The sequence below is a fragment of the Corvus hawaiiensis genome, chromosome Z, assembly GCF_020740725.1.
Source record: "Corvus hawaiiensis isolate bCorHaw1 chromosome Z, bCorHaw1.pri.cur, whole genome shotgun sequence".
Lineage (NCBI taxonomy): Eukaryota > Metazoa > Chordata > Aves > Passeriformes > Corvidae > Corvus > Corvus hawaiiensis.
Window position 1 is genome coordinate 29774349 of NC_063255.1, and position 23035 is coordinate 29797383.

At 41.2% G+C, this 23035-nt stretch overlaps 1 protein-coding gene and 1 long non-coding RNA gene across 2 annotated transcripts in view; one reads left to right on the forward strand and one right to left on the reverse strand.

Moving 5' to 3' along the window:
- DDX58 (DExD/H-box helicase 58) lies at nt 1-22952 on the reverse strand. Its single transcript, XM_048290825.1, is given in 20 exon segments — nt 1-945; nt 2601-2747; nt 4568-4719; nt 6268-6415; nt 6418-6440; nt 7151-7241; nt 8511-8659; nt 9562-9697; nt 10342-10499; nt 12555-12656; nt 13072-13234; nt 13944-14029; nt 14032-14195; nt 15060-15213; nt 16120-16233; nt 17060-17182; nt 18915-19065; nt 20420-20598; nt 22429-22560; nt 22653-22952. Coding segments are annotated over 20 exon segments (2787 nt in total). The 5' UTR covers nt 22759-22952; the 3' UTR covers nt 1-636.
- LOC125319548 overlaps nt 22908-23035 on the forward strand; it is a 58205-nt gene continuing 58077 nt past the window's right edge. The window contains exon 1 of the long non-coding RNA XR_007200793.1: nt 22908-22983. This is a non-coding gene — a long non-coding RNA (uncharacterized LOC125319548). The remainder of the gene's footprint in view (nt 22984-23035) is intronic.

Here is a 23035-nt window from a genome sequence, read left to right on the forward strand (position 1 = left end):
GTGATTTAAAAAAAAGTGCTACCATTTTAATCACAAGGATGAATCCCCAAGAGGGCTCTGCCCTATTGCATTTCTACTGTTGCAGAAGAATTTCCTATTAAAGATAGATTTAAGAGATGTAGTATCATCCTTACAAAAAAGTTACTGGACATTCTTCTCTTAATTTTATATATCTATGTCTAGAACATTAAAAGTAACATTTTTAGAAGTTTTAAAAGCAGCTAGAGTAATGCTTGAAGTGCTAGTAAGCCATGTTGGCTGCAAGGATGTGGAATCCAACAACAAGTTAGCAGTACCAAAGAAGATGCTGATTCGCATCTCAATTCTTGAAGGGCTTGCCTGTCACCTAAAGTTGGATGTTTAGTTAGTCATCCAACTTGATCTTATTTTTTTTCAGACCAGGTTCCTCATAGCCATAATGATTCAGATCTAGATGCCTAGGCACATATTTGTCCTTCTAGTGAAACCTGTGGTGAAATATTTCATTACATAGCAAATACTGGTTTCAGTGGCTTTACCAGCCTTTTATAATCTAGCCAGATGTGGGTGAGGGGCCTAGCATAAAGAACAACAGTTTTTATACACAAAAATTGATCATCTACTACTCCAGCATAGTGCAGTAGAACAATATATCCATTAAAATGTTGAGTTGAGGTCATTTTCTTCATCAAAATTCTTCAAAAAGAAATTAATACTTCTCCATTTCTGAAAATCCATTTGTGTCCCAGTTTCAACATTCTCTAGTACAAAGCTTTTGATTTTGATCACTGGTAGGTTATCAAATGTCTTGTACTTCACTGTAATCCCCCAATCATGCTGGCAGTCAGTATTTCGGCAATGCATCTTGCTTTTTTTCTCAAAACCATCAAACTGAACCAGTTTGCTGTGGGGCTTTGTTATATAACGCTCCTTGAATGCATCACCTAGGACAGTGTGATGAGATTCCTGAAACAAAACATGCCAGAAACACTTAATATTAGAAACAACATTCCTCATTTTTTCTTGTCATTCCCCTTTCCTTCTCAAATACATGTTCTCACTGTTAAGACACCTGCTGTCACCCAGGAGGCTCACCTTCCACTCCCTTTGGCTCATTGCTCTTTTTTTTCCCCCCATTCATTGAATACCAGGTACTAGAAGGACCCAGGCCTGGCCTTATCAAAACAAAAAAAATTTACCGTGTATCCCCAGTCACCAGCTTACACATATTCGAACTTACTAAGCTTTTTAAAAACTGTGTTTGCAGTATTTGAGCCTTGTCCAGGAAACTAAGAGAGTAATTCAGACAATGGACAACTTTGAGAGACTCCTGCTTCCCATGACAGGTGATGCAATTACTTTGGAGTGGTAGAAAAAATAACCCTAACAAGGTAAAGGAGCTACAGTTGTTTATAACATATGCAATAAAAGATTAAAGAAATTACAGCCTTATTTGAAAGCATATTTACAATCTGAGCTTGAGTTTGAAAATGGTAGATCCTCCTGGAAATGCAATTTGTAGGGATTATTTTAAAAACTGTGAGGGGTTATTTGCAGAACACTAAGCAAAAACACTTACTGAAGAGTTTTCTGAACTCTTTGATCTATTTGCACAAGTATAGGTGATATATATATACAGGATATATGTACAGGAGCACAAAATAGAGTAAAAGTTAGAGGTGCTTTAGATAGCCCTTTTTTTTTGTCAAAGAAATGTAATCAAGTTTTCACAAAGCTGAGCTACTCCCAGCTTCTTGCAGAGGAGTAGTGAACACCATCCACATTCCAAAAACAGCTGGTAAAAACCAACAAAAATTTGGCAAGGTCCTGAAGGCAGACACGGTAATGCTCAGCTGTAGCCTGAAGCCCCTTATCACATTGCAACTGCACTTTTCAGAGCAGCACAAATAGAAGCAGCTTCAAAAGAACAAAAAGCAGAACTACAAAGGCTCAAAGGGCCCAGAAAAGCCTCTTCCATGATCACCATGTGTAAAGAGTACTGCCTTCTTTTGTCTACAGAGAAAATATTCATGTTCAGAAAGAGTACAATCAAAATGTCTCTATGATACATGGAACCAATGTGAACTACACCTACAGAATGGAAAACAAAATAATATCGAAGACCTGTAGGGCTCTTCTTGTGAAACCATGGTTTACCTTGCTTTTCAAAACTCAAACTGACCCGTAAGACAAGGAGTTAGTAAGCTGATCCCAGTACATAATTTTCAGTTGACAGAAACTGTGGGAGAAATCTCTCAACAGCAGAGAGACTTCCCATCTGATGCTAATCAGGAAAGTAAATATGCAGCAGTAACACTAGTAGGTTATATAGTTGAAGATCAGGTGGTTTTCCACAAAATTCATCAGAAGGGCTGCAGGAAAATGGAAGTGATTCCTACCGTATCACATATTTGCACACCTTGAACAACATAAACTAATATCATATTGTAGTACAGTAGTAGTCACAACTGTTCCCGTGGTTTTACTGATTTATTCAGAATTTCTATTCTCCTCCAGTTTGCACAAAATAGCCCACTTCCACACTAATAAGCAATGCAATTAGTTCAATAACGCTGATTTCCCTGGTGTTCATGGATGTAGGTTCCTGTACAGAAACATACCTTTATAACTCTGATGTCATCTGTACTGCAGGCATATGCTTTGCATTTTCCACACAAAAGATTTATTTTCCCTTCCACTACTTTATATTTTGTTTCATTCTTCCTGGAATCTCGTAGTTTCTTTTCCTTCATTTGCAGGTCACGTATCTTTAATAAATAAAAATCAAGATCATTATGAAATGAAATCCCAGTGTCAGCCTAAACATGACTTTGGATATGTAACATCTAGGAAACTATTACTTAAAGCACACAAAACAAAACACACCTTGTTCTGGCAACTCATACCAAGAAAGAACAGGGTACATTTGTCAATTTAGAATGCAGTGCTAGAATGAGACTACGTGATGGACAGCATTTATGCTGTTTGATCCGTCCTCCCCTCTAGCCCCCAGCAGTCCCTCTGGTCTTAAGGCTGGTAAGTCTGTGTGAAGACTTAAGACATGTGAGACTCTACAGCACAACTAATGCTGCTGCTCTGGGAATCTCAGGAATCTCATGGTATGGAAAGAGAGCTACAGAGACCACAGAAACTGCAGGCAGAGAAAGAAGCAACAAGGCATGGCCTGGAGCTGAGAACCAAATGCAGAAATGGAATCCTCTGAGAAGAAGCAGGAGCAACCACACCAAGCCTTGGAGGCGGGAGAAGAAATATCACAAAGGCCAGGGGGCCTTGGGCATCCTCTGTTGCACAGTTCAGTCTCCAAAAGCTTGTCTGGAAACACAGGATGAGTCCATGGGGATGCGGAAGAACTGTGTACAAAGCTTTTTTATTAGTAGTGGCTTATTCCAGTCTTCCCTGAGCCCTGGGGAACACCACTGATACCAGCCACCAGCTGTATTTAACTCCAGTCACTCCCACTCTCTGGGCCTGGGCATCCAGCCATTTTTTTACCCAGCAAAAAGTGCGCCCATCCAAGCCATGAACAGCCAGTTTCTCCAGGAGAATGCTGTGAGAAATGGTGTCAAGGTCCTTACTGAAGTTCAGACAGACACCAACCACAGCCTTCCCCACACCCACTAAGCGGGTCACACAGTCACAGAAGAAAACCAAGCTGCTCAGGCAGGACCTACCTTTCATAAATGTATCCCAGGTGGGCCTGATCCCTGATTGTCCTGTATGTAATGTGTAACATCTGCATGTGATGCATAGCACCCAAGATGATCTGCTCCATAACCTTCCCTGGCACTGAGGTCAGGCTGACAAGGCTGTAGTTCCCCAAATCCTCCTGGTCCTTCTTGTATTATCGGTGGTCACACTGACCAACCTCCAGTCACCTGGGATCTCCTTGATTATCCAGGACTGCTGATAAATACTGGGAAGTGGATTGATGAGCTCTCCCACCAGCTCCCTCACCACCTTGGGTGGATCCCATCTGCCCTCATAAACTTGTGTGTCTAAGTGGTGTAGCAGGTCACTAACCAGTTCCTTTTGGATTATGGGGGCTTCATCCTGATCCTTATCTCTGTCTTCCAGCTCAGGGGGCTGGATATCCTGAGTACAACTGGTCTTACAGAGGCAAACAAGGCATTAAGTACCTCAGTCTCTCCTCTTCATCTTTGTCGCTATGTTTCCCTCCATATCCAATAAAGAATGGGGATTTCTCCTTAGGCCTTGGTGGTTGGGCTTTGGCCCTCTTGATTTTCAGCTGCAAAACATCACGATATCTTTGTACACTCTGCCCAAGATGGCCTCCAACTCTCAAATCACCCGTAAGTCCTTCTCTTTTCATAAGCAACAGGTCATAAATTCTACCTCACAAAGTTTTTTGCAGTTACAGTACAGTTGACATTTGCAAACTATCAGTACATACCATCCCTTCTCTGCTGACCTAGCCTTTGTCAGAAATCAAGTACAATGAACACTTCCCTCAGCTTATCACTTGGCCCTATATAGAGCCCTAGTAGGTGAAGGCTGATATAGATTATGCCTTTGAAATTTGAGTATGAAAACTGCACAAATCACAAACCTTTCTTGCAAATGTTGTTTCATCCCAGTTCTGTAGCTTTTCAATAGCTGCATTCATCATTTCTTCCTTATAACTGTTTTGTTTTTCATTCTCAACCACTTCTCTTTTGCTTGTCACAAGGATGCACTTGCTGTCTCTTGCCCTTCCACGACCTATATAGCAACACATTTATGCTCTTTAGTTACTCTTAACAACACGTCCAAAAGTGACAGGTCTGCCATAATACTGTTAAGGGCCTTCTGTATGGCTGCTTTTCTTTGCAATGTCCAGATTCAGATAATGCTGCTTCTGAAGAACATTCTTCAATAACAAACCAGAACAAGATGCCCCCTTCCAGGTATCCTCATGGATATACCATATACCCTAGACAGTATTGTATTGCCTGCTTCTGTAGCCTCCCTGTGCTGACTTCAGGCATACTTTAAAATTCAATTTTCGTATAGCATCTTGCTGCCTTGTTGTTGTGTTAAAAAAACCCCCCAAAGGAGAAAAGTTCATCTCAGTCTTCCTTATTAGTTTTCATCCTGCTAATTGGTGTCTAAAAAAACCCAAAAACCCCATCTATCACAAAAGCCTAAGGAATTAGAAATATAGTGCTGACAAGAACACAGACAAGAGCAGCAAGTGCCTTCTCTTCTACCTATGTCTACTGCCTGCCTGTTTATTGAAGCTGTGACACCAGCAAACCAAAAACTACAGGGATCACATACCAGTTCAGAAGTAGTTCAGTTATAAAAAGTGTTCACATTTTCTTTCAAGCTCCTACTCCACAAAAATCATGATTGTATGTGGTTTAAAACTGACATAACCTTTTCTTTGCACCTTTAATGGCTTTTTAATAATAAACGCTATCCTTTCATCCATAGAAGTAAATTCTGGGCCAATTACTTCATTACAAGACACAGATAAGAAAGTCACAACACACAAACCCTGAAAGTAGAGTACAGTGTAAGTACAATGGAAACCACTTCCCATTAAATTATGATGTTAACTACTTGGGGAACAGGATAAAATATTGCAGATGCACCCTTAAAAGAGCAGGCAGTTTTATGCTGTTTAGGAACGTGAAACAGCAATCAGTATTTAGTTTGGCTCTTCATTCCCCTATACTGGCTATACTGTACAGTCACCAAATTTAAGGCCAAAGTCTTGACAGACTTCTCTGGACAAGCCAAGAAGACAGAAACAGGGTGTCTTTTTTTTAGTCTTAAATATTAAGCATCTGCACATGCGAAGGCCTCATGTACCTGGGAGTTGCTGGGTTGGTAATAAACCACTGGGCAGGGGAAGGCCTTCAGAAGCCAAGACAATACAAGAAATTCCATTGCAGCAGTCCTTTGTAAATTGTCACAGAACAATTTGTAATATTTCTGACAATAGCTCTTCTAGCCATAGTTCTGCTTGTATGTGTAACTGTCTACTTGAGACTGTCAGTCCTCAACAGCTCAATAACCTTGTGCAGCATGGCTAATTTGCCTGGCAAAAGAACAGTCAGACAAATCAAGGACTCGGCTCTGTGAACAGATTTATCATGTCCCATCATTCACTTGACTTAGCTCTAAGGCATAGAAAAACAACAGCAAAGCATGCACATATTACTACAGTATTTCCAATGTGCCTGTTAGTAGCATTTCATATCCATTTCTAGTCATTTCTAGGCCAAAAAAGGTTTCTAAAGTAATAGCTCTGAAATTCCATACCTCTCACTTGGATCATTTTGGTGACATTACCGAAGTATTCATAGAGCACCACAAGGTTGCACTCAGCAATATCAATGCCTTCGTCAGCAACAGATGTAGCAATTAGCAGTCTGATATCCTTGTCATTTCTGAATGCATCCAGTACACCCCCTTCTGCATTGGCAGGGTCATACCTACAGTACCAAGAAATTGTGTCAGGAAAAAAACACTGAAGAGAAAGCTTTGAAAAGCAACTCTTTGAGCAAGATACCCATATTTGCTTTTGCTTAAGTGATTAGAAATTAGTACATCCTTTTGATCTGGAAAACTACTTAAAGTTTGATATGCAGCTGGGTCTATACTATATCCACTGACCAGGGATTTCTGTTGATGTGTCACAGGAATTATCAACCTGGGAAACACCATTTTAGACACAACTCCCAGATGATCTTTATTGGAGACACCCATGCAGCTTAGTTAAAACCCAAGCTAACTCTTAAGGCATAGGCAATTCATTTCAGTTGTAGCTTCCAGTCTATCTTAAAATGTCTTTGTGCCGTCAAACACAAAATAAGAGAGGGATCTATAAAAGGAGCAGCGACAACATGAGAATTAATCACAAAAAGCCATGATAGTGAAGTTTCTAAACTGCTTTTGAATTAGCAAAAGAACCCTGCAGAGAAGTGTCACTGACAGTATTACTGCTGCTTTAACCAAAGTTTCTGGACAGAAAAGGCAAGCATCTCCTTAGAATCCATTTAAGGTCTTCCAGATACGGAAGAATGCAAGTGCAAACTTGCATGACCTTCCTCTGTTTAGATGAACACAGGGAAAGCAGAACAGTTTTAGCAGCATAGCCACCACAGATTTAGCTTATGTTATATCTCAGTGCAAATCTGCACACCTGTTGTATGATCTTTACTTCCCTTACCCATCAACACATCTGGATTTATGTGGCTAAGTAGAGGGTTTGCTTCTATCCACTTCTTCAAAGCCTGGAGAGCAAACCATGGAGTTAGATTCTCTGTGCAGATGAAATGCTAGTTTGAGAAAGGTAGATCCTTCCTATGCTTGCCTAGTCAATTAATACTTCCAAAAGAAGACCCAAAAGCAGAAAGCAAGGTGTAACTTGTGTGTCAGGACGGAATATTTTTTAATAAGTGAGAAAGCAAGGCTCACACGATACCAGATTACACCATGCTAGACTGATTTCCACTTTTCCAACTCCTGCAACTTAAGGGCTGGCTAGAGAGCAAGCAGCCTTTCACTGCTAAAAAGTTTGCGTTTTTCTCTTATAAACTAACAGGACACGGAATGCTACACCTCTGGGACCAGAGGAAAGTAGTTGCTATTTACAAACTGGACTTCCACTACACAGTGACAGCAGCACCTTCAAACTGCTTTTACAGAAGAACAAAATTCAGCCAAGCCACTGTTTTAAATCTAAAATGGAAAGCTGCCAGCAGATGCTTGGTGTTGTTAGTTTGGACTTTAGCCTGCTTTTAAGTTTTTCTGGTTTGCAATTCATCCAGCATATCTGGATGAAAAGGATAAAAAGGGGGGCTGGGTCGTTCAGCTGATAAATCTGTTTACAGTAGCCAGAGACAGCTGATATTTGCAGTAAATGTTTTAACCTATTCATGCTAATGATTAGCAGCACATTTACTTCAAGCATGAACCTTTTCTGGGAGCAAGGCATCATAAGGGAAAAACAGCATCATCCAGCCTAGATCCTCGATTGTAGGAAAGTTTGAAATAGGCCAGTGATAAGAGTCCTGAGAACATCTGCTGCACAAAGTTTTTCCTTTTTCTTGATTAAAAACAGGTGTTAGGGCACAGACCTTCTTTATGTCTATAGGAATCCTCTGAGAAATGTATAAATACCTCCTGATGTGCAGACAGTAATGGAGTAGAGCTGCTGATTTATAACACTGCTACCTTAAAGCCAAAACCCTTAAAACATGTCTTGTTAAAACTGACTTTAGGCCTAAAGTAAAAATTTGATGGCTTAATGATCAACTATGACATGTAGTTAGACATCACGTAGGACACCATAGCTGTATTGTAGTTTTCAGAAAAAGAAAAGAAAACTCTACTCATCCTGCCTCAGAGCATAAGGGCTTAGGTAGACACAGTAAAATAAGTTAGAAAGATCAAATACATGGATATTTTTCTATTTCAGATCAATAATGGGAAGGGTAATAAGATGAGGCATTTTATTTTCCCACTTCCTGTTTCAGGAGCTTTAAAAACAAATGTCTTACAGCGACTAAAGCTCTTGTCTTGGCAAAGAGAATAGTGCGAGTCTGTGGATTATAGCGGTATGCTTCGTCCAGGATGCAAGCAAGCTCTTCCAGCTTTGGATTCTCATTTGACTCATCTTTTGAAAGGGCAGTCAGCTCTGGTTCCTTCTCTGACAGAAAAAAAAAAAGAGGTTTCTTGAAAAATTTACCTTTTTTAATGTAGAAAGCAGAATTCCTACACAAACCTACTTTCGAACACCATGCACATTCTCTTTAGCTTCTTTTTTCATTTTCTATTCCATTCTTTTGAATGTAAGCAGGGAAATCTGTTGGTTAAATGTAACAAAATCCCCAGAAAAAACAAAATTATGAATATCTCACATTTTGTAGCAAACTGACATGAGAACTTCTGTGGTATATTGTGCATCAAAAGGCAGCAACAAAACAAACTCAGTTCTTGTGCTGCTATTTCTTCCTAGAAAACAACTGACACTCAAGAGCATACAGCCCAGTGATTTAAAATTGCAGTCAACACTGAAATGCACCAGACCACAGGCTAGAATATAGCCCACTGCTAACTAAATCAGAAGTCAAAGAACAGTGCAACCTCTAACTTTCAATCAGAAGGGTACAAGGGACACCTGCTTCTCCCCAGAAGACTGGGATTCATGCGGGAGCACTGCAGCTCACTGAGCAGTGTATGTTGGCATACCTAATGCTATCAGCATCCATGATTGTAGACCATTCCCCTACTTATGGGGCACAGCCGTAAGGACACTGTTGCCTTATCTCCAAGCCAGGCATGTAAGAACTTACTGCAGCATCTAGGTATTACTATTACTGTTATTAATTATTACTATTTTCTCAGCTTCTGCACTAGAAGCTTACAGTCCCAGAAGGTAAGTCCCCCCAACCTACCCTAACACTACAGTTGCACCCATACACACACCAAATCTTCTGAAAAGTGCAGTTTCTGGAAAAACAACTGCACTTACTCGGAAGAAAACACCCGGACCATCCCATCATAAACTCTCTTCTCCCCTGCAACTGTCACAGGTACTGTGGGAAATACCTTGAAATTTGTCTGTCAGTTGCTTCTCTAACTCTGTATATGGTCCATTTTTTACATTTGTGAAAAATTCATTTAGGTAGGCTAAAGCATCTTCGATGCGGGCATCTTCACTGATAATGAGAGCGTCGTTGAATTTCTGCTTGGAAAGAGACATATGCATTAGGCATCATATTCCATGGGGTGGCATGAACACACTTAAATTTTATTTAGCTAGATTAAATGTTACAAACTCGTGGTGTTCTTTCATTTTCATGACAACACAAGCACTGCTAAGTCTCCTCTGCACTAATCTGTCCCTAGTGAGTATCATAGACACAACTCTTACACACCTTATGCTTTAGCCTGTGTCAGCTTGTTGTAGTCTTCAACATCTTCACTTAGTGGAGAGGCAAGCACAGATCTCTTCGCTGTCGTGACCAGTGACGGGACTCATGTAAACATGAAGTTGTGTCAGGGGAGGGTTAGGTTGGATATCAGGAAAAGATTCTTCACCCAGAGGGTGGTTGGGCACTGGAACAGGCTCCCCAGGGAAGTGGTCACAGCACCAAGCCTGACAGAGTTCAAGAAGTGCTTGGACAACACTCCTGGGCTCATGGTGGGGATGTCCTGTACAGGGACAGGAGCTGGACTCAATGACCCCTGGGCATCCCTTCTAACTCTGCATATTCTACTATTCTAAATGGAACAGTTGGTTCAAAATCTGCTTCTAGGTGAACATACCTGTATCAGAAGGACCAGAATGACTAACTCTGTATGGAAGGAAAGGGGATACACACTTACCCGCAAGTGTTCAGTACAAATGAAAAGGTCTCTACAAATGTTGCTCTCCTTCTCCTTATCTTCCAGTTGCAGCAGTCTGCATTTCTTCTGAGTGAAAACTATCCAGTGTTCATATCTCTGTGTCCCAAAGTAATTCTTGTTGATTTGGGAGATGGTATCTAGTAAAGGAGGGAAAAAACATTTGTTCATCTTGAATAACAAATAAAAACCGTTACCTAGAGGGTAACACATTTCCCACTAATATTGGCTCTAAAAAGCCTATGCAAAATAACAGTTTTATGATACAATCACAGAACCATTGAGGCTGAAAGACACCTGTGGAGGTCTTTAGTTCAACCCTCTGCTCAAAGCACATCACCTAGAGCTGGTCACTCAGTTCAAATGTTCTTCCAAGGACAGAGTCTACAACTTCTTTGGGCAACCTGTTCCAGTGTTTGACCACCTTACAGCAAAAAAGTTCTTCCTGTTTAAGTATTTCTGTTTGTGCCCACTGCCTCTTGTCCAGCTCTGGGAACCACCTGTGAAGAGTCTGGCTCTGTCTTCTTCACTCCCTGTGTTTCAATATATACCCAGATGCTAGCCTAAAATTAACCCAAGATAATTCAACTGAAGATCTGTGTACTTATATCTGCAGGGACTTCAGTAATAAAAATAGAGCTCACTTATCCTGTAAGAAGCCTACAGTATTCAGAAACTTGCATGTACACTTTTCCTTGCATTACCAGCTACTCAATAGTTTATATTCATTCATTAAATAGTCTAGAAGCATATTGTCCAAGGGCCTGTCCTTGAGGCAGAACTAGGCAGTACCTGTTTGCTGCATACATACTCTGCCTGAGTGCTTCACAGACTTCAGTAATCAGGGGGTCTACAGAAGGGAAGCCACTGTCATTCATGAAAGAGAAACTGTGATGCAAAATAAGCTTCAGAAGTGTTTGCTTAATGTAACATGCATTTTGAAAATCTGTGTTTGTTCTTTGATCGGGCTTCCTGGGTTTTGGGTTGTTTCATTGGGGTTTTTTTTTTGGTTGGAAGGGGGTCTTAATTCTCCCTTCCTGTCCCAGAATACAGTTCACTCTTAAATATCTGGGAAGTCGAGGGCAGGGGGCAAATCTAGAACTGAGGTAAACAACTTCAAGGCACTGCAGTCAGTGTACAAAAACCAGTCTAAGCACAGACAACATGCTTTAATCAAGAGCTGGAGAGACCAAGGCTGATCCTGAGCATATCCATCTATGGGGTCTCTGCTTTGTATCCCCTTCCGCTCTCCAGTTTTTTATAAAAGCCACTTACTGGACACCACTTAGGAACTCTGCAAAAGCAGAAAAGATCTATTTATTTCTGAATTATTACAAACGTAATCTCACGATCATGAGACCCATTTTTTTTTTCACAATCATGCGTCTCCTCTCTGCAAACCTTCTCATCAGAGTAATCCTGAAGCTGGAACCCTACTGACAGTTGTTTCCTTTCTTGGGCAGCCATATGCTCTCTCCAGTGATATTCATGTTCCACAGATCCTACTCTGAAACATTATCTCAAATGCTTTTTAAAGAAAAATAATGGAGACCTGGTAAAAAGTGGAAATAGAAGCACCCAGAAGCATGAAGAGGACAGGGTGCTGACCAGAAAAGGTGGCCAGGGCACCCCTAGAAATAACTCCAAGTGCAACTCAGAGGCCAGAGAAAACACAAGAGGTGTCAGAGCAGCAAGTGAGAAAATTAACTTTTGTTGTAAGGAAAAAATTACAACATTCAGAGTAATAGCATAACTGTGACATTTCTTATTTTTCTAACAGAGACAGACTTGGGTGTGAAGCATTTGTTTAATGCATTTTAAGAAATGTTTAAATAAGAACATACAGGTATCTCTCATCAATGAAATCCAGCCCACTGCATTTTGAGTTGCAAGCCCTTTTGTTTCAGATTCTTTAAATTCAGAAGGATTTGACAGTGTCAAAAGCACAACATTTTTAGTTGCATGTAACAGGCTGAAATTCAAGCAAAAATATTTATGATTGTCAAACTAATCACGTATTACAGGAAAATACTTGAATCTCTTATCTGTAATCTCTTACTTAGAAAATATTGGTTAAAGGCAACTAAAAATGAAGGAGAAAGGAAGTGAAAAAAGAGTGTCTGTTCTAGCAGCTATGATTCACACTGATTTAATCAAATACTGAACTGCAATACAGGCATATTACAGCATCTTACCCACTGAGTAAATCTTCCTCATCAACACCTGTGTCTCAGACATCAGACCTGAGATAATGTCTGCAAAGTGATTCTGAGCTCGCATTTTAACCCACCTGATATCTAGAGAAGAGAAATATAAGTCAGTGGCCTGAGTAAGCAAAATATTTTCTCGGGAAGCACAGAACAAATTCTTGTTTAGAAGAATGCTACACATGGTGCTCCATGCAATCACAGTCAAGTTTATTGTTAATGAGCACTGCAGGTGCACAGAAAAAGCAGCCCCCAATCCTCACTGGCAGAACTGAATAAAAATCAGAGATGGTACATGAACAGCAGAGAAAATATGCCCATATGGGCACTGCCTTTCTGCAGGGCAACAAGAGATTGCAAGCCTAAACTTCTTTCAAGCTATCAGGAAGCAAAGCTCCAGCTTAGTTTTAAGCTTTTATCTTAATCTAAAAGAAGGTGAACTGGGTAGCTGCCATAATCATGGTGCTTTGCAACTCACAGGAAAATAAAAAAGAAGTGTGCTTACGTGTTTCTGGCTTGTTTCCAAACCTCTGCAGATCTTGTTTGTTCTCTCTGACAGTGGATATGGTCTGTATGTCAAGGTAGGAGCAGAGGGTACAGATGTGCTCTACAGTTTCATTCATGCTCTTGGCATTACCAACTCCAACAGAAGCAGTTAAACCTACAATCTAAGCACACACATGAACAGCAGTGGTTCCTCCTTTGTCACAAATGGAATAAAACCAGGAGACATTGTTACCAGTCAACAAATTGCCACCAACTTCAAAAACATGGAAACAAAACAAGCAGCAGAAGTAAACAAGAAGCAGGCTTCTTAAGAACCAAAACCAGTACGCACTCCTGCCCTTCCCAAGGCACTCAGAGTATTTAAACTTAAAATAAATTATCCAGCCGCTGAAATCCATAATGAGCTGTATTTGTCCGTGCTTATCATATAGAGGAAGAGCAAAGCCACACCCAGACCCATCCTTTGCGCTCATTCAGAGCTGTCTTCTCAGCTGGATGAAAACCTCATGCCAGCAGAGGCGGTGGCCCCATTTTATTGTCACAGAAAACAGCAACAGAGAGGTAAAAAGCAGATTACTAAATTACATGCTTTCTTCCCAGTTCAGCTCTTCCATTTGCTCTAAAGTACTGCAGTCTTTGTCATGCCTGATCAGTCTCTCTTGACAGCTGCAGGGAAGATGTAACATGGGAAAAAAGCCTGGAGGAGTCCAAGAATGAAAAAGTGTTGCAGATGCTACTGTTTCCATTTGCAGCTGTTGTTAAATGGGAGTCTGAACTGGATCAGCACAAAAGGCAAGACTTTAGCCTTTGCTGATTGCATTGCAAAACACTTTCCTCTAATGTTTCCACCAGTGACAGGCTGGGCCTTACCTGAGGCAGCTGGTTTCCAGAGGAGTCAAATTTTTGATCCAGGTATCTGGTCATCAACACATTGTAAGGGTGGTTGCCTGTAGTCACTCATCAAATATCATCAGAGTGAAGATGGAGAGGGAGCTAAGGATCCCTTTCTCTATGCTATTCACAAGAATCTGGGGTGTTAGCACAATGATGTCACTGTCCTGTATAACATTTTCTACACAGATATTTGCAACTGTTTCACCACAAATTCTCTGAACAGATTATCTGGAAAAAAGATGCAAAAAACCAGGATGTGAAAAAGGATGTCTTGCTGGGCAAAGAAAGACAGAAAACTGGGCTTTTCAGCAAGCTTGAAAGGCAGTTACTAATCTACTAATATCAAATAGTTGGAGCTGGCAGTTTGACCAAAAAAGCTGAGAAAAAAACCTGAGGGTGAATAACTGTATTTTCAACTCCCATTAACAAAAATGTATCATATTTGAGGAGTGATGAACTTGTACATTTAAACTGCATTTGTCAGTTCACATGTAACATCCCTTTTGTGTATATGCCTTGCATCATTGGACTGTTTCTGCCCAGCAGCCTTCTTTTCTCAAAGCTATAAGGATACATATGTGGATGTTCAGTAATCAGTTCCTTCAAAATCAGAAGGGGTTGTTAATGCCCCTCTAAGCAATTTGCAGTCCCATCTGAGAGGTGGACTATCATTTTCTGACTAGAGGTTGAAAAACAAAGAAGTTTGGGTCCTTCCATTTAGAAAAGAGATGCTCTGGGAATGGCAAGAGGAACCCCATTGCTACTGCCTGGAACTGCCTCATCTTTGGAAGCAGGGGTGAAAGGAGTCTCAAGAGAGAACACGCCTCACCCTTTTCCATAGACAAGTGCAGAAATACTTTCACCATTTCCATAGATGTGCAACAATCAGTGCTTAAACTCTCCAAAACCAGACTTCAGATTCTCCAAACAAAGTCTCCCATGGCAATGCCATTCTTGCAGCTACACATCATCCTGATTTACTGTCAAACAGTCTTGCTCACCAGTAAACCCATTACATCTTGCCCTAGCCACAGCTGACCTAGAGGGTAGTTTATTTCTGTGGAGAAAGCCACCAGGTAGAATTACACTTACCCACTTCTTTCAAAATGCTGCCTGAATACATTTTTCTGTTGCTCATACACTGGCACTTTGGTTGCAAGGAAGACCACTTTTGCCTTTCGTCCTGAAGGAACGTTTTGCAAATGATGCTCACAAATCAGAAGTGCCACAAAAGTTTTTCCAGATCCTTCAAACAAAAACCATGGAAGGTGAAGCACTAGTATGAAAGGGTGCATTTGTAAGCAGTAGCTTGTCTCCTCTGAATGCCTTGTAACAAAGGGGAGCTGACAATGGGGCTGTTACACTTCCAGACTTGAACACATTTGGAACAGATTTGAACACAAGCTTCTTGTTTACTTCAGGTGGGGAATCATCCCTTTCTCTCTCACAGTCTCAGTCTGTAAAGGCTGTTAAACAGTCACTGGGGATTAAAATCCATCTGCAGTTGTATTTGAATTCTTTGAAATCACTGAGTCTATTTTTCACTATTAGTCTGTGCTCTCACATCAAATCAGACTATGTATAGACACCAGGCCCTTTCAGCTTCCATCATTCCCTATTCAGCCTTACTCCTCTCACACTTGTTTGCCTTTGGCCCTCAGGCTTGCTGTGCAGGTTCCCAAGAGCTCTTCTGTGTCACTGCCTCTGTTATCCCACCTGCCTCTCCAGGGCCCAGGGAAAAATTAGGCTGTCTTGATGTTGTAGGCATTGCAGCAGAGCAGACAGAGGAGACTCAGGCTAACTCATCCTATTTTTCCTTCAACTTGCAAGACAAATTTCTTAAATATCTGCAAAGATTAGTGACTGACTTTAAGAGAAAATTCCACACTGAGGAGTGAGAAAGCAGAAGTCAGAACATGGAAATGAATGCTGAATGCACTGAATACAAGCACTGACGTGCCAAGAGACACGTCTTTTTTGCCAGCCTCTCTGCTGCCCATGGTCATTAACTGCAGGGTAGATCTGGATCTACTGCAAGGAAGACAGCTTTTAAATAAACGGCTGAAGAAGTCTGATGCAACCTTTACCATTCCCTATCCTTCACAGCCATCTGCACAAAGAGAATTTTTCCAAGAAATGTCTGTTTCCTTACCTGTGGGGGCACAAATCAATGTGTTTTTCCCATCAATGGCAGGCTGTGCAAGCTCAATCTGGTAGCTCCGAGCCTTCTTTGGTTCATTAACAGATGAAGACTCATAGACCCTTTCTACGATAAAACAATGTTTCTGTGAAGAGTGTTGCAATAAAAATGCATAAAATATGCTGTGCCCCACATAGTTGCTACCCAAAATGATAAACGTAAAGAGTTCTTGCATTCTACACAGAACTTTCTCTGGCAGACAAGCCTTTTCACAGGACAGATGCACCAAACAAGAATTTTGTGTAGGTTTGATGGCATACTTTTGTTACCCCTCAACTGTGATTCGTAAAATGAACTCATTTCAAGGTCTTGGCTGACAACTCTTACTTCAGCTGGTCTTTTTTCAACTCAGAAGGAAAACAAAGGGGATTAGTTTTCTCCAAATACATGCACAGGATTTATTTTAGCCTTCTGCTCTATAGACTTTTATAGAGACATTACTCTCTTAAACTGTGGTCTTGTCAGAGTGTTTAGACTTATGGAACAGGAACTGGAAACTACTGGTGGAGCAAAATTTGCCATGACAGTCACTGCACAGATCCCTTGCAGTCACATTCAGCTCTCTAAACTGGTTAATATCTGGTCATGTGTGAATTAATTAATCAGAGAAGAGGTGCATCAACAACAGGCTGGTGTTTGGGAACCCTTTTTGATAATGTGCTGACAGAACAACTTTTCACTAGAAATGTAATAAATGAGGGGCAACCCCTAACATTTGCAATGCCCAGCATGAGATCCTTTAAACATTAAATAAGAAGACAGCTAAATCAAGTCAGAGATTTGTACTAATTCCTCAGTACCTTCCTTTGTGGCACACTACATCTGTGTCCTTTGGGAATCTAAGGAAATGGAAAATACCAACCACAAACTGTTTTAATTTCTTAAGTCTTACCTGAAACTGAAGAGAGATTTTCACTGAGATTATCACATTCTGCTTCTTCAGAAAATGTCATAATGGTTTCAAAGTAATTCTCAGAGGCATCTGTTATTTCACCATCAACACCTTCGCCATTATCTATATAATTGGAAAAGAAGGCATGTTATCGATCCTTATGACTTTAAAACGTATTTGCTGTGATGACAAGGTGAAGAAGCTGGCTGCTGGAAGAAAAAGACCACATAAAATGATGCTGCATACAGGTTCCTTTTCAAGGAAGATGGATAGCACAGAGAACCGTGGGTTTAGAATAACCACATGCTCAATGCATGTGTACCTATCCCTTAAAAATCAAAGGAGACAATAGATTGGGAGGAAAGTTTATCCTCTGTGTTTAGTGACAAGAAGTCACTGTGTAACACAGACATTAACCACAAGCACAAAAAATACCTAGGAATTCAAAGAAGCTTTGTAAATTCAAGACTATGCTCTCCCTTTCTCCCCACCTTCTGAAAGGATCTAGAAATTGTAAGACTATCTCTGTCCTTTATCTTACACAATGATCAAAAGAGAAATTTTCCTTAGCCTTATAATTAGTACTTTCTCAAAGAACCGTCCCTGGGCCTTGCATGAAGAGTCTCTTTGCAAACAGAACACGTGATCACAAAGCACTGCTTTTGGAGTGGGAGAAAGAGCACATTTGCACATCAGTCCAGCTCCAGAAAGCACACAATATCTGCAGTAAATTCCTGCTACCAACTCTTCTTAACTGCCAGCAGCAAAATTCTTCCAATATTGACAATGTTTCCTCAGTAGGCTGACTTTGGCTTTGCTGAGCTGGATGTTAGAGGAAGATGCCCCGAAAGACAGTGATGTCTTTAACTTAAAGAATGTAACTGTCAACCAAATAATATGTATAGCCACCAGCTAGATAAAATAGTATCTACATACATGTAGGTATTATTCTTATGTATTATTTTACCTATCTTTTAACAAATTTATTAATTATGTACACAACTTTATGCATATGTAATAATTAATTCTCCAGATATGAAATTATACCCTTTGACTGCAGTAATAAAAACATTTCAAAATAAGAAATATAGTTTAAGAAGCCACTTAAATACAGCTTATCTCTGTTGCTAACTAAAAAACCAATTCAAACAAGTACCTAGGGAGACAGCAAATGTACATATGAAGATATACAACCCAGTTTATCTAAAATATTTTTTTTAGTAGCAAAATAATGTATTCTGCTCTAAATTCTCCTATGTTGCAGGCTACTTATATAGGTATTTTTCAAGGAGGGAGAGGTAAATTCAAAAAGCAAAATCTTATGAGAGACAATTCTGCACTTTTACAAAATATGAACATAATAACTTGGTAAGGGCTGCTGATCGATTTCTCAAAGAAAAAAGTACATGATTTTCTCTGTGGAGCATAGAAGTGTATCACTCTCTAGACTATAACATTACAAATCATATTTTTTCAGAAAATATTGCATCTATCACAACTCAAGCAACCAAAAAGACGGCAAAGTTGAATTACAGAAGAAGGGAAGGAAGAAGATAACTATGTACATATTACATATACAAGGCTAGTTTATGCCTTCAGAGCCTGCACTGAAGTATCATTCCTAACCATTTGGGAGGAAAAATACTCAAAAAATAATTTACTCCTGTTTGTAGGATAGTACTTGTATTTCATTTTATACAAATGGCATTTAAAATAAATTTTGAAAAGGTTTTTATTTTTAGACAACAAAGTAGTCTGAGGGTATCCTTCTAAATTAGTCTGATTCTCCTGATAAAAAATTACTGTCTAGTACAAGAATGGGAAAAGAACATCATAAAAACAATTCACAGTTTACCTTCTGTTATATTCCACAGTTCACTTGCATTGTAATACCCTGCATTATCCAATGCCAGCTGAAGACTTTTGGGCCAGTTTTCCTTATCCGAGCGACAGAGGCATTCAATGAGTTTAGTTATCCCGGCTGCTTTGCTTCTGTATTCACTGATCTGCACACACCACAAACAGAAAATGCTGTGGGTTCTGAGTAATCAAACCCACTGTAGGGTTTGTAGTGGATTAGTAGGTGGATTTGTTATGTTTGCTGTTCAGTTGAACATCATTTCCTTCTCAATGAATGCATTTCCTTCTCAGTGAATAATAAGATTCAGCCATTTACCCACTACAGCTTCAATTCTGCCAGCGCAGTCACACACTTAACTTCGCTCGACTACAATAGGTAGGCTATCTGTTTGAGTACTTGAATATGGTCTGAAACATCACAGAGCTATTCTGCCAATTTCTGTCTGGCAAAGTCCTTGTAATAAACTGTATTGCCATAAACCTCTGAGGCTTTTCATTTCAGAATAGGGAAAAAAAAATTATAAAAATTATGGCAGACCTGATATTTGGTCAGATGCAATAGCTTCCAAACATTACGTATCTCCATAAAGAAACGTCACTTTAAAAACAAAACAGCTGCAACAGTCCTTCTCAGGAGTCACAAGGAGTGAGAACACCTATCAGACTCCTTCACAGAGCATTAATACTCATTATTAACCAGTCATAAACAATGAGTGCTTGGTAACATCACTTGTTATCAGTCATCAATAACAACACCAAGTTAGAAATGAGAAGCAGAACAACAGCTTCACATCCAAAGGCAGCGCAAATGCTGTCCACTTCTGTGACACAGCATTTAACTGATGACTTCAGACCTCAAGTTCCATTTCACACTATAGTGAACCCCTGCCGTTGGGTGCTGACCAAACTCAAAGTGCTACACAAAGTTTCTACAGTTAAGGTAACAGGGTATGTCAAATCCCATGACAAGCAACAATCAATTTAGGCAACATCTAAACATCAATTTCCCTACTTCAATCTGTATTTTTTTTGCGCATTACTGCAATGTGAATGCTTTGCACTGGAATAGACCCACAGAAAGGGGTCTATTTCAAAGGCATAGCAAGGCACTCTTTCACTGCAATGTGGCACCTTCCAGAGCCCCTGAGGTCTCCTCATGTGAGTCAGGACTCACAAAGACACACAGCTGAGCTCTGTCAACACCAAAACCACCCCATCCTGCCTCCCTACCTGCAACCTTTTTCCATGTCCCCTTACCCACTGGGCCACAGGGGTGAGAATGAGAAGTGCAGATGTCACAGACAGCACTGCTGTGGGATGCTGTAGCCACACAGCAAAGCCTCTTCTAAAGAGAAGAAAGCGAAGTCCTTTCCCAGGGGACCATGGCCAGCCATCCTCCTCATCCAGCCACCTGTCACACAAGCACTGATTCATCCCACAAGTGAGGCAGCCAGCACTTCTCTGATGCAAAACTGGGCAAATACCAGCATTTTACCATACCTGCAGGATCTCATCACACTCCCTCTCTATCAGGCATGTGTTTATGTATGGCGTGATTGCTACCGGATCAATTTCTAGCATTGTTGCTTCTATCCGCTTCAACAGCTGCCTGGGCAGCTCCAGTTTTTCCAGCTTGCTGAAGTCCCAGTTTTCGATTGCTTCTGCCAGTCCAGTGTAACCTTTCAGAAAAAGATACAAATTGTTACTGTGAATTCAATCTTTAGCTAGAATAAGTAGGAACAAGCTGAAAAAACATTTTCTCAGCATCACTGGAGAAATAAAAATTATTTTGTTATGTAAATGACAAAAATCTAGGTGAACTACATACAATTTTTATCTAATAAGTGACTATTCTCCTTTATAGTACTATATGTATGTCTAATATGAAAAACTCTTTGCTAAAAGAGCAGTTGCACCTGCAAAAACAAAAAAGAGCCACACAATGTCACATGTCACATCACCCAAGCAACCATATCCACTCCTGTCTTTCAATCATACAGTTGTTGGAATTGCATTCTGTGATACTCTTCCACGGGATTCCCAGAGCAAAGGACACTACTCAGAAGCACAAGATGCTTTGGTGGCCTTTTCTTTTATTCACCAGCATTTTATCTTTTACTCTTGTCCTTGGCTCCACCCTCCTTCAAAAATCTCCACTGTGCTGGATTCAAGCCAGTCCCTGACTGAAAGCAGTACAGACACCTGTAACCTAGACAGTCATCAAATAGCTGAAAATCCTGTCCTGGAACAGACAGTGGCAGGGAGGTCTATTTTAAGGACATGTGTGATTTGCTGTGTAGGTTTCTGAAATGGAAGAAAGCAGATCAGGGTCCCAAAGGAACTTGTGGGCAAACAGAAAGAATTTGCCTAACTTCTTATTTCGTTTTAGAAGAGCAGAAGAGCAGTGTGGATACTTACCACCATAATGCCTTTAGTCCAATTATTACTAATTCCTGCATCTGCCAAAAAGAAGAGTAATCCTAAATTCTAATCTCCAGCCCAATTAACAAGTCCTTGGGATAGCACTTTGAATCAGCAGGCTAACTGTTTCAGGTTTTTGCTGAAGATACACCAAACTCAACACCATCAGGTTCAAAGGGGATAGCTCTGAAATTCAGTTGACAGGATTATTACAGACTGGTAAAAGGTTGCTCTGGACCTAGTACTTGCTTTAAGGGATAAGTGGGCTACATCCAAGTGATAAGAAATTTTTGTGATATTTGTTCACTGAGATAATTATTCATAATTAATGGTGACAAAATGGAAAAAGAGTACCTTATGGCATGAGATTGTGGGGTTCAAGGTATCCAATAAATCACCAACAAGAGTCTATGATACAATATACATGTATAGAAGAAAGCTGGCAGATGCTTTCTTCTATACATGTATATACCTTCACAATCTCTTCTGCTCCATTTTGTAAAGGAAATTGGGTAAGGAACTTACACATCAAGTAGTTATAGCTACTGTGGAACAATCATCTATATAAACTATTAACGACTACTTACTTCTTGAAACAGAAGACTTTCAGTGCCACTGAGTAATTTTTAAAAACTTTTTAAAAGTAATTTAAGACTCTGTTATTGAGTGAAGTTATCCCACGCTACCAGTTAATCCCATGCACATCCTGAAACCCATTTGGCTTTCTCTTTCAGAGGTTTTAGCGTCCTTTCATTGCATTTGGTGAGAACAATGGCTGTCTTGTTTCTTCTCTAAAGGCTTTGAGACAGAGAAGTCTCCCATCAATGAGGCTTTCTCCAAACTTAGAATTGTTCCAGCTGCTTCACCTTCCAACAGGCTTATTTCCAGACTTTGTCACCTTGCCTTTTCCTACCGTATCTCACCTGGCGTGACAGGATCGGCAGCCGAAGCCCACGGCCGACGGAGCGACCCTGCCGGTCCCGGGAGCACCGGGCGGCTCTGCCCCGCTCCGGCTGAACGCGGGCGGCAGCGGCGGCTGTGCCAGCGCGGGGAGCAGCGGACAAACCCCGCCCGGGAGTGGGACCCACCTGCGGCAACCAGAGCATCCAGGAAGCCCCGCAGCCAGCCCTCCGCCTCCAGCAGCAGCACGGCATCCAGGAACAGCGCGGCGGCCGCCGTCACCCCCTTCTCCTCCTCCTTTCGGATTCTCTCCTTCACCTCTAGCAAGAAGCCAGCACAGGCAGTGAGGGGACCGGGAGGGGGCAGGGGCGGGGGTGGCGGGCGCGGGGGCAGCGCGGCTGCCGGCTCTCACCGTCGGGCAGCCAGTCCGTCATGTTGCCGAGGATGTACACGGGGTTCAGGCTCCTCTCGATGAACCGCCTGTAGCACCGCAGGTTCCTCTTCGCCTCCGCCGTCATGGCGAGGCCGGCTGCGCACCGCCGGCGGCGGTCCCGATCCCGGCACTGCTCCTGGTCCCGGTCCCGGTCCCGATCCCTGTCCCGCCTGCGTGCGCGGAGCCCGCCCCAGCAGTGGTACGGGGAGGGCCGGTAGGAAGTGAGTGGGAGCCGCCTGCAAGCAGGGAGCGACGGGAAAAGGAAACTTCAGTCCAGCCGGAGAACGGAAACCGAAAGCGGTCCAGAAAGGTAAGGCTACTTCCTGCTTGCATCCGTCCTTAGCAAAAGAAAAAGAGGACAC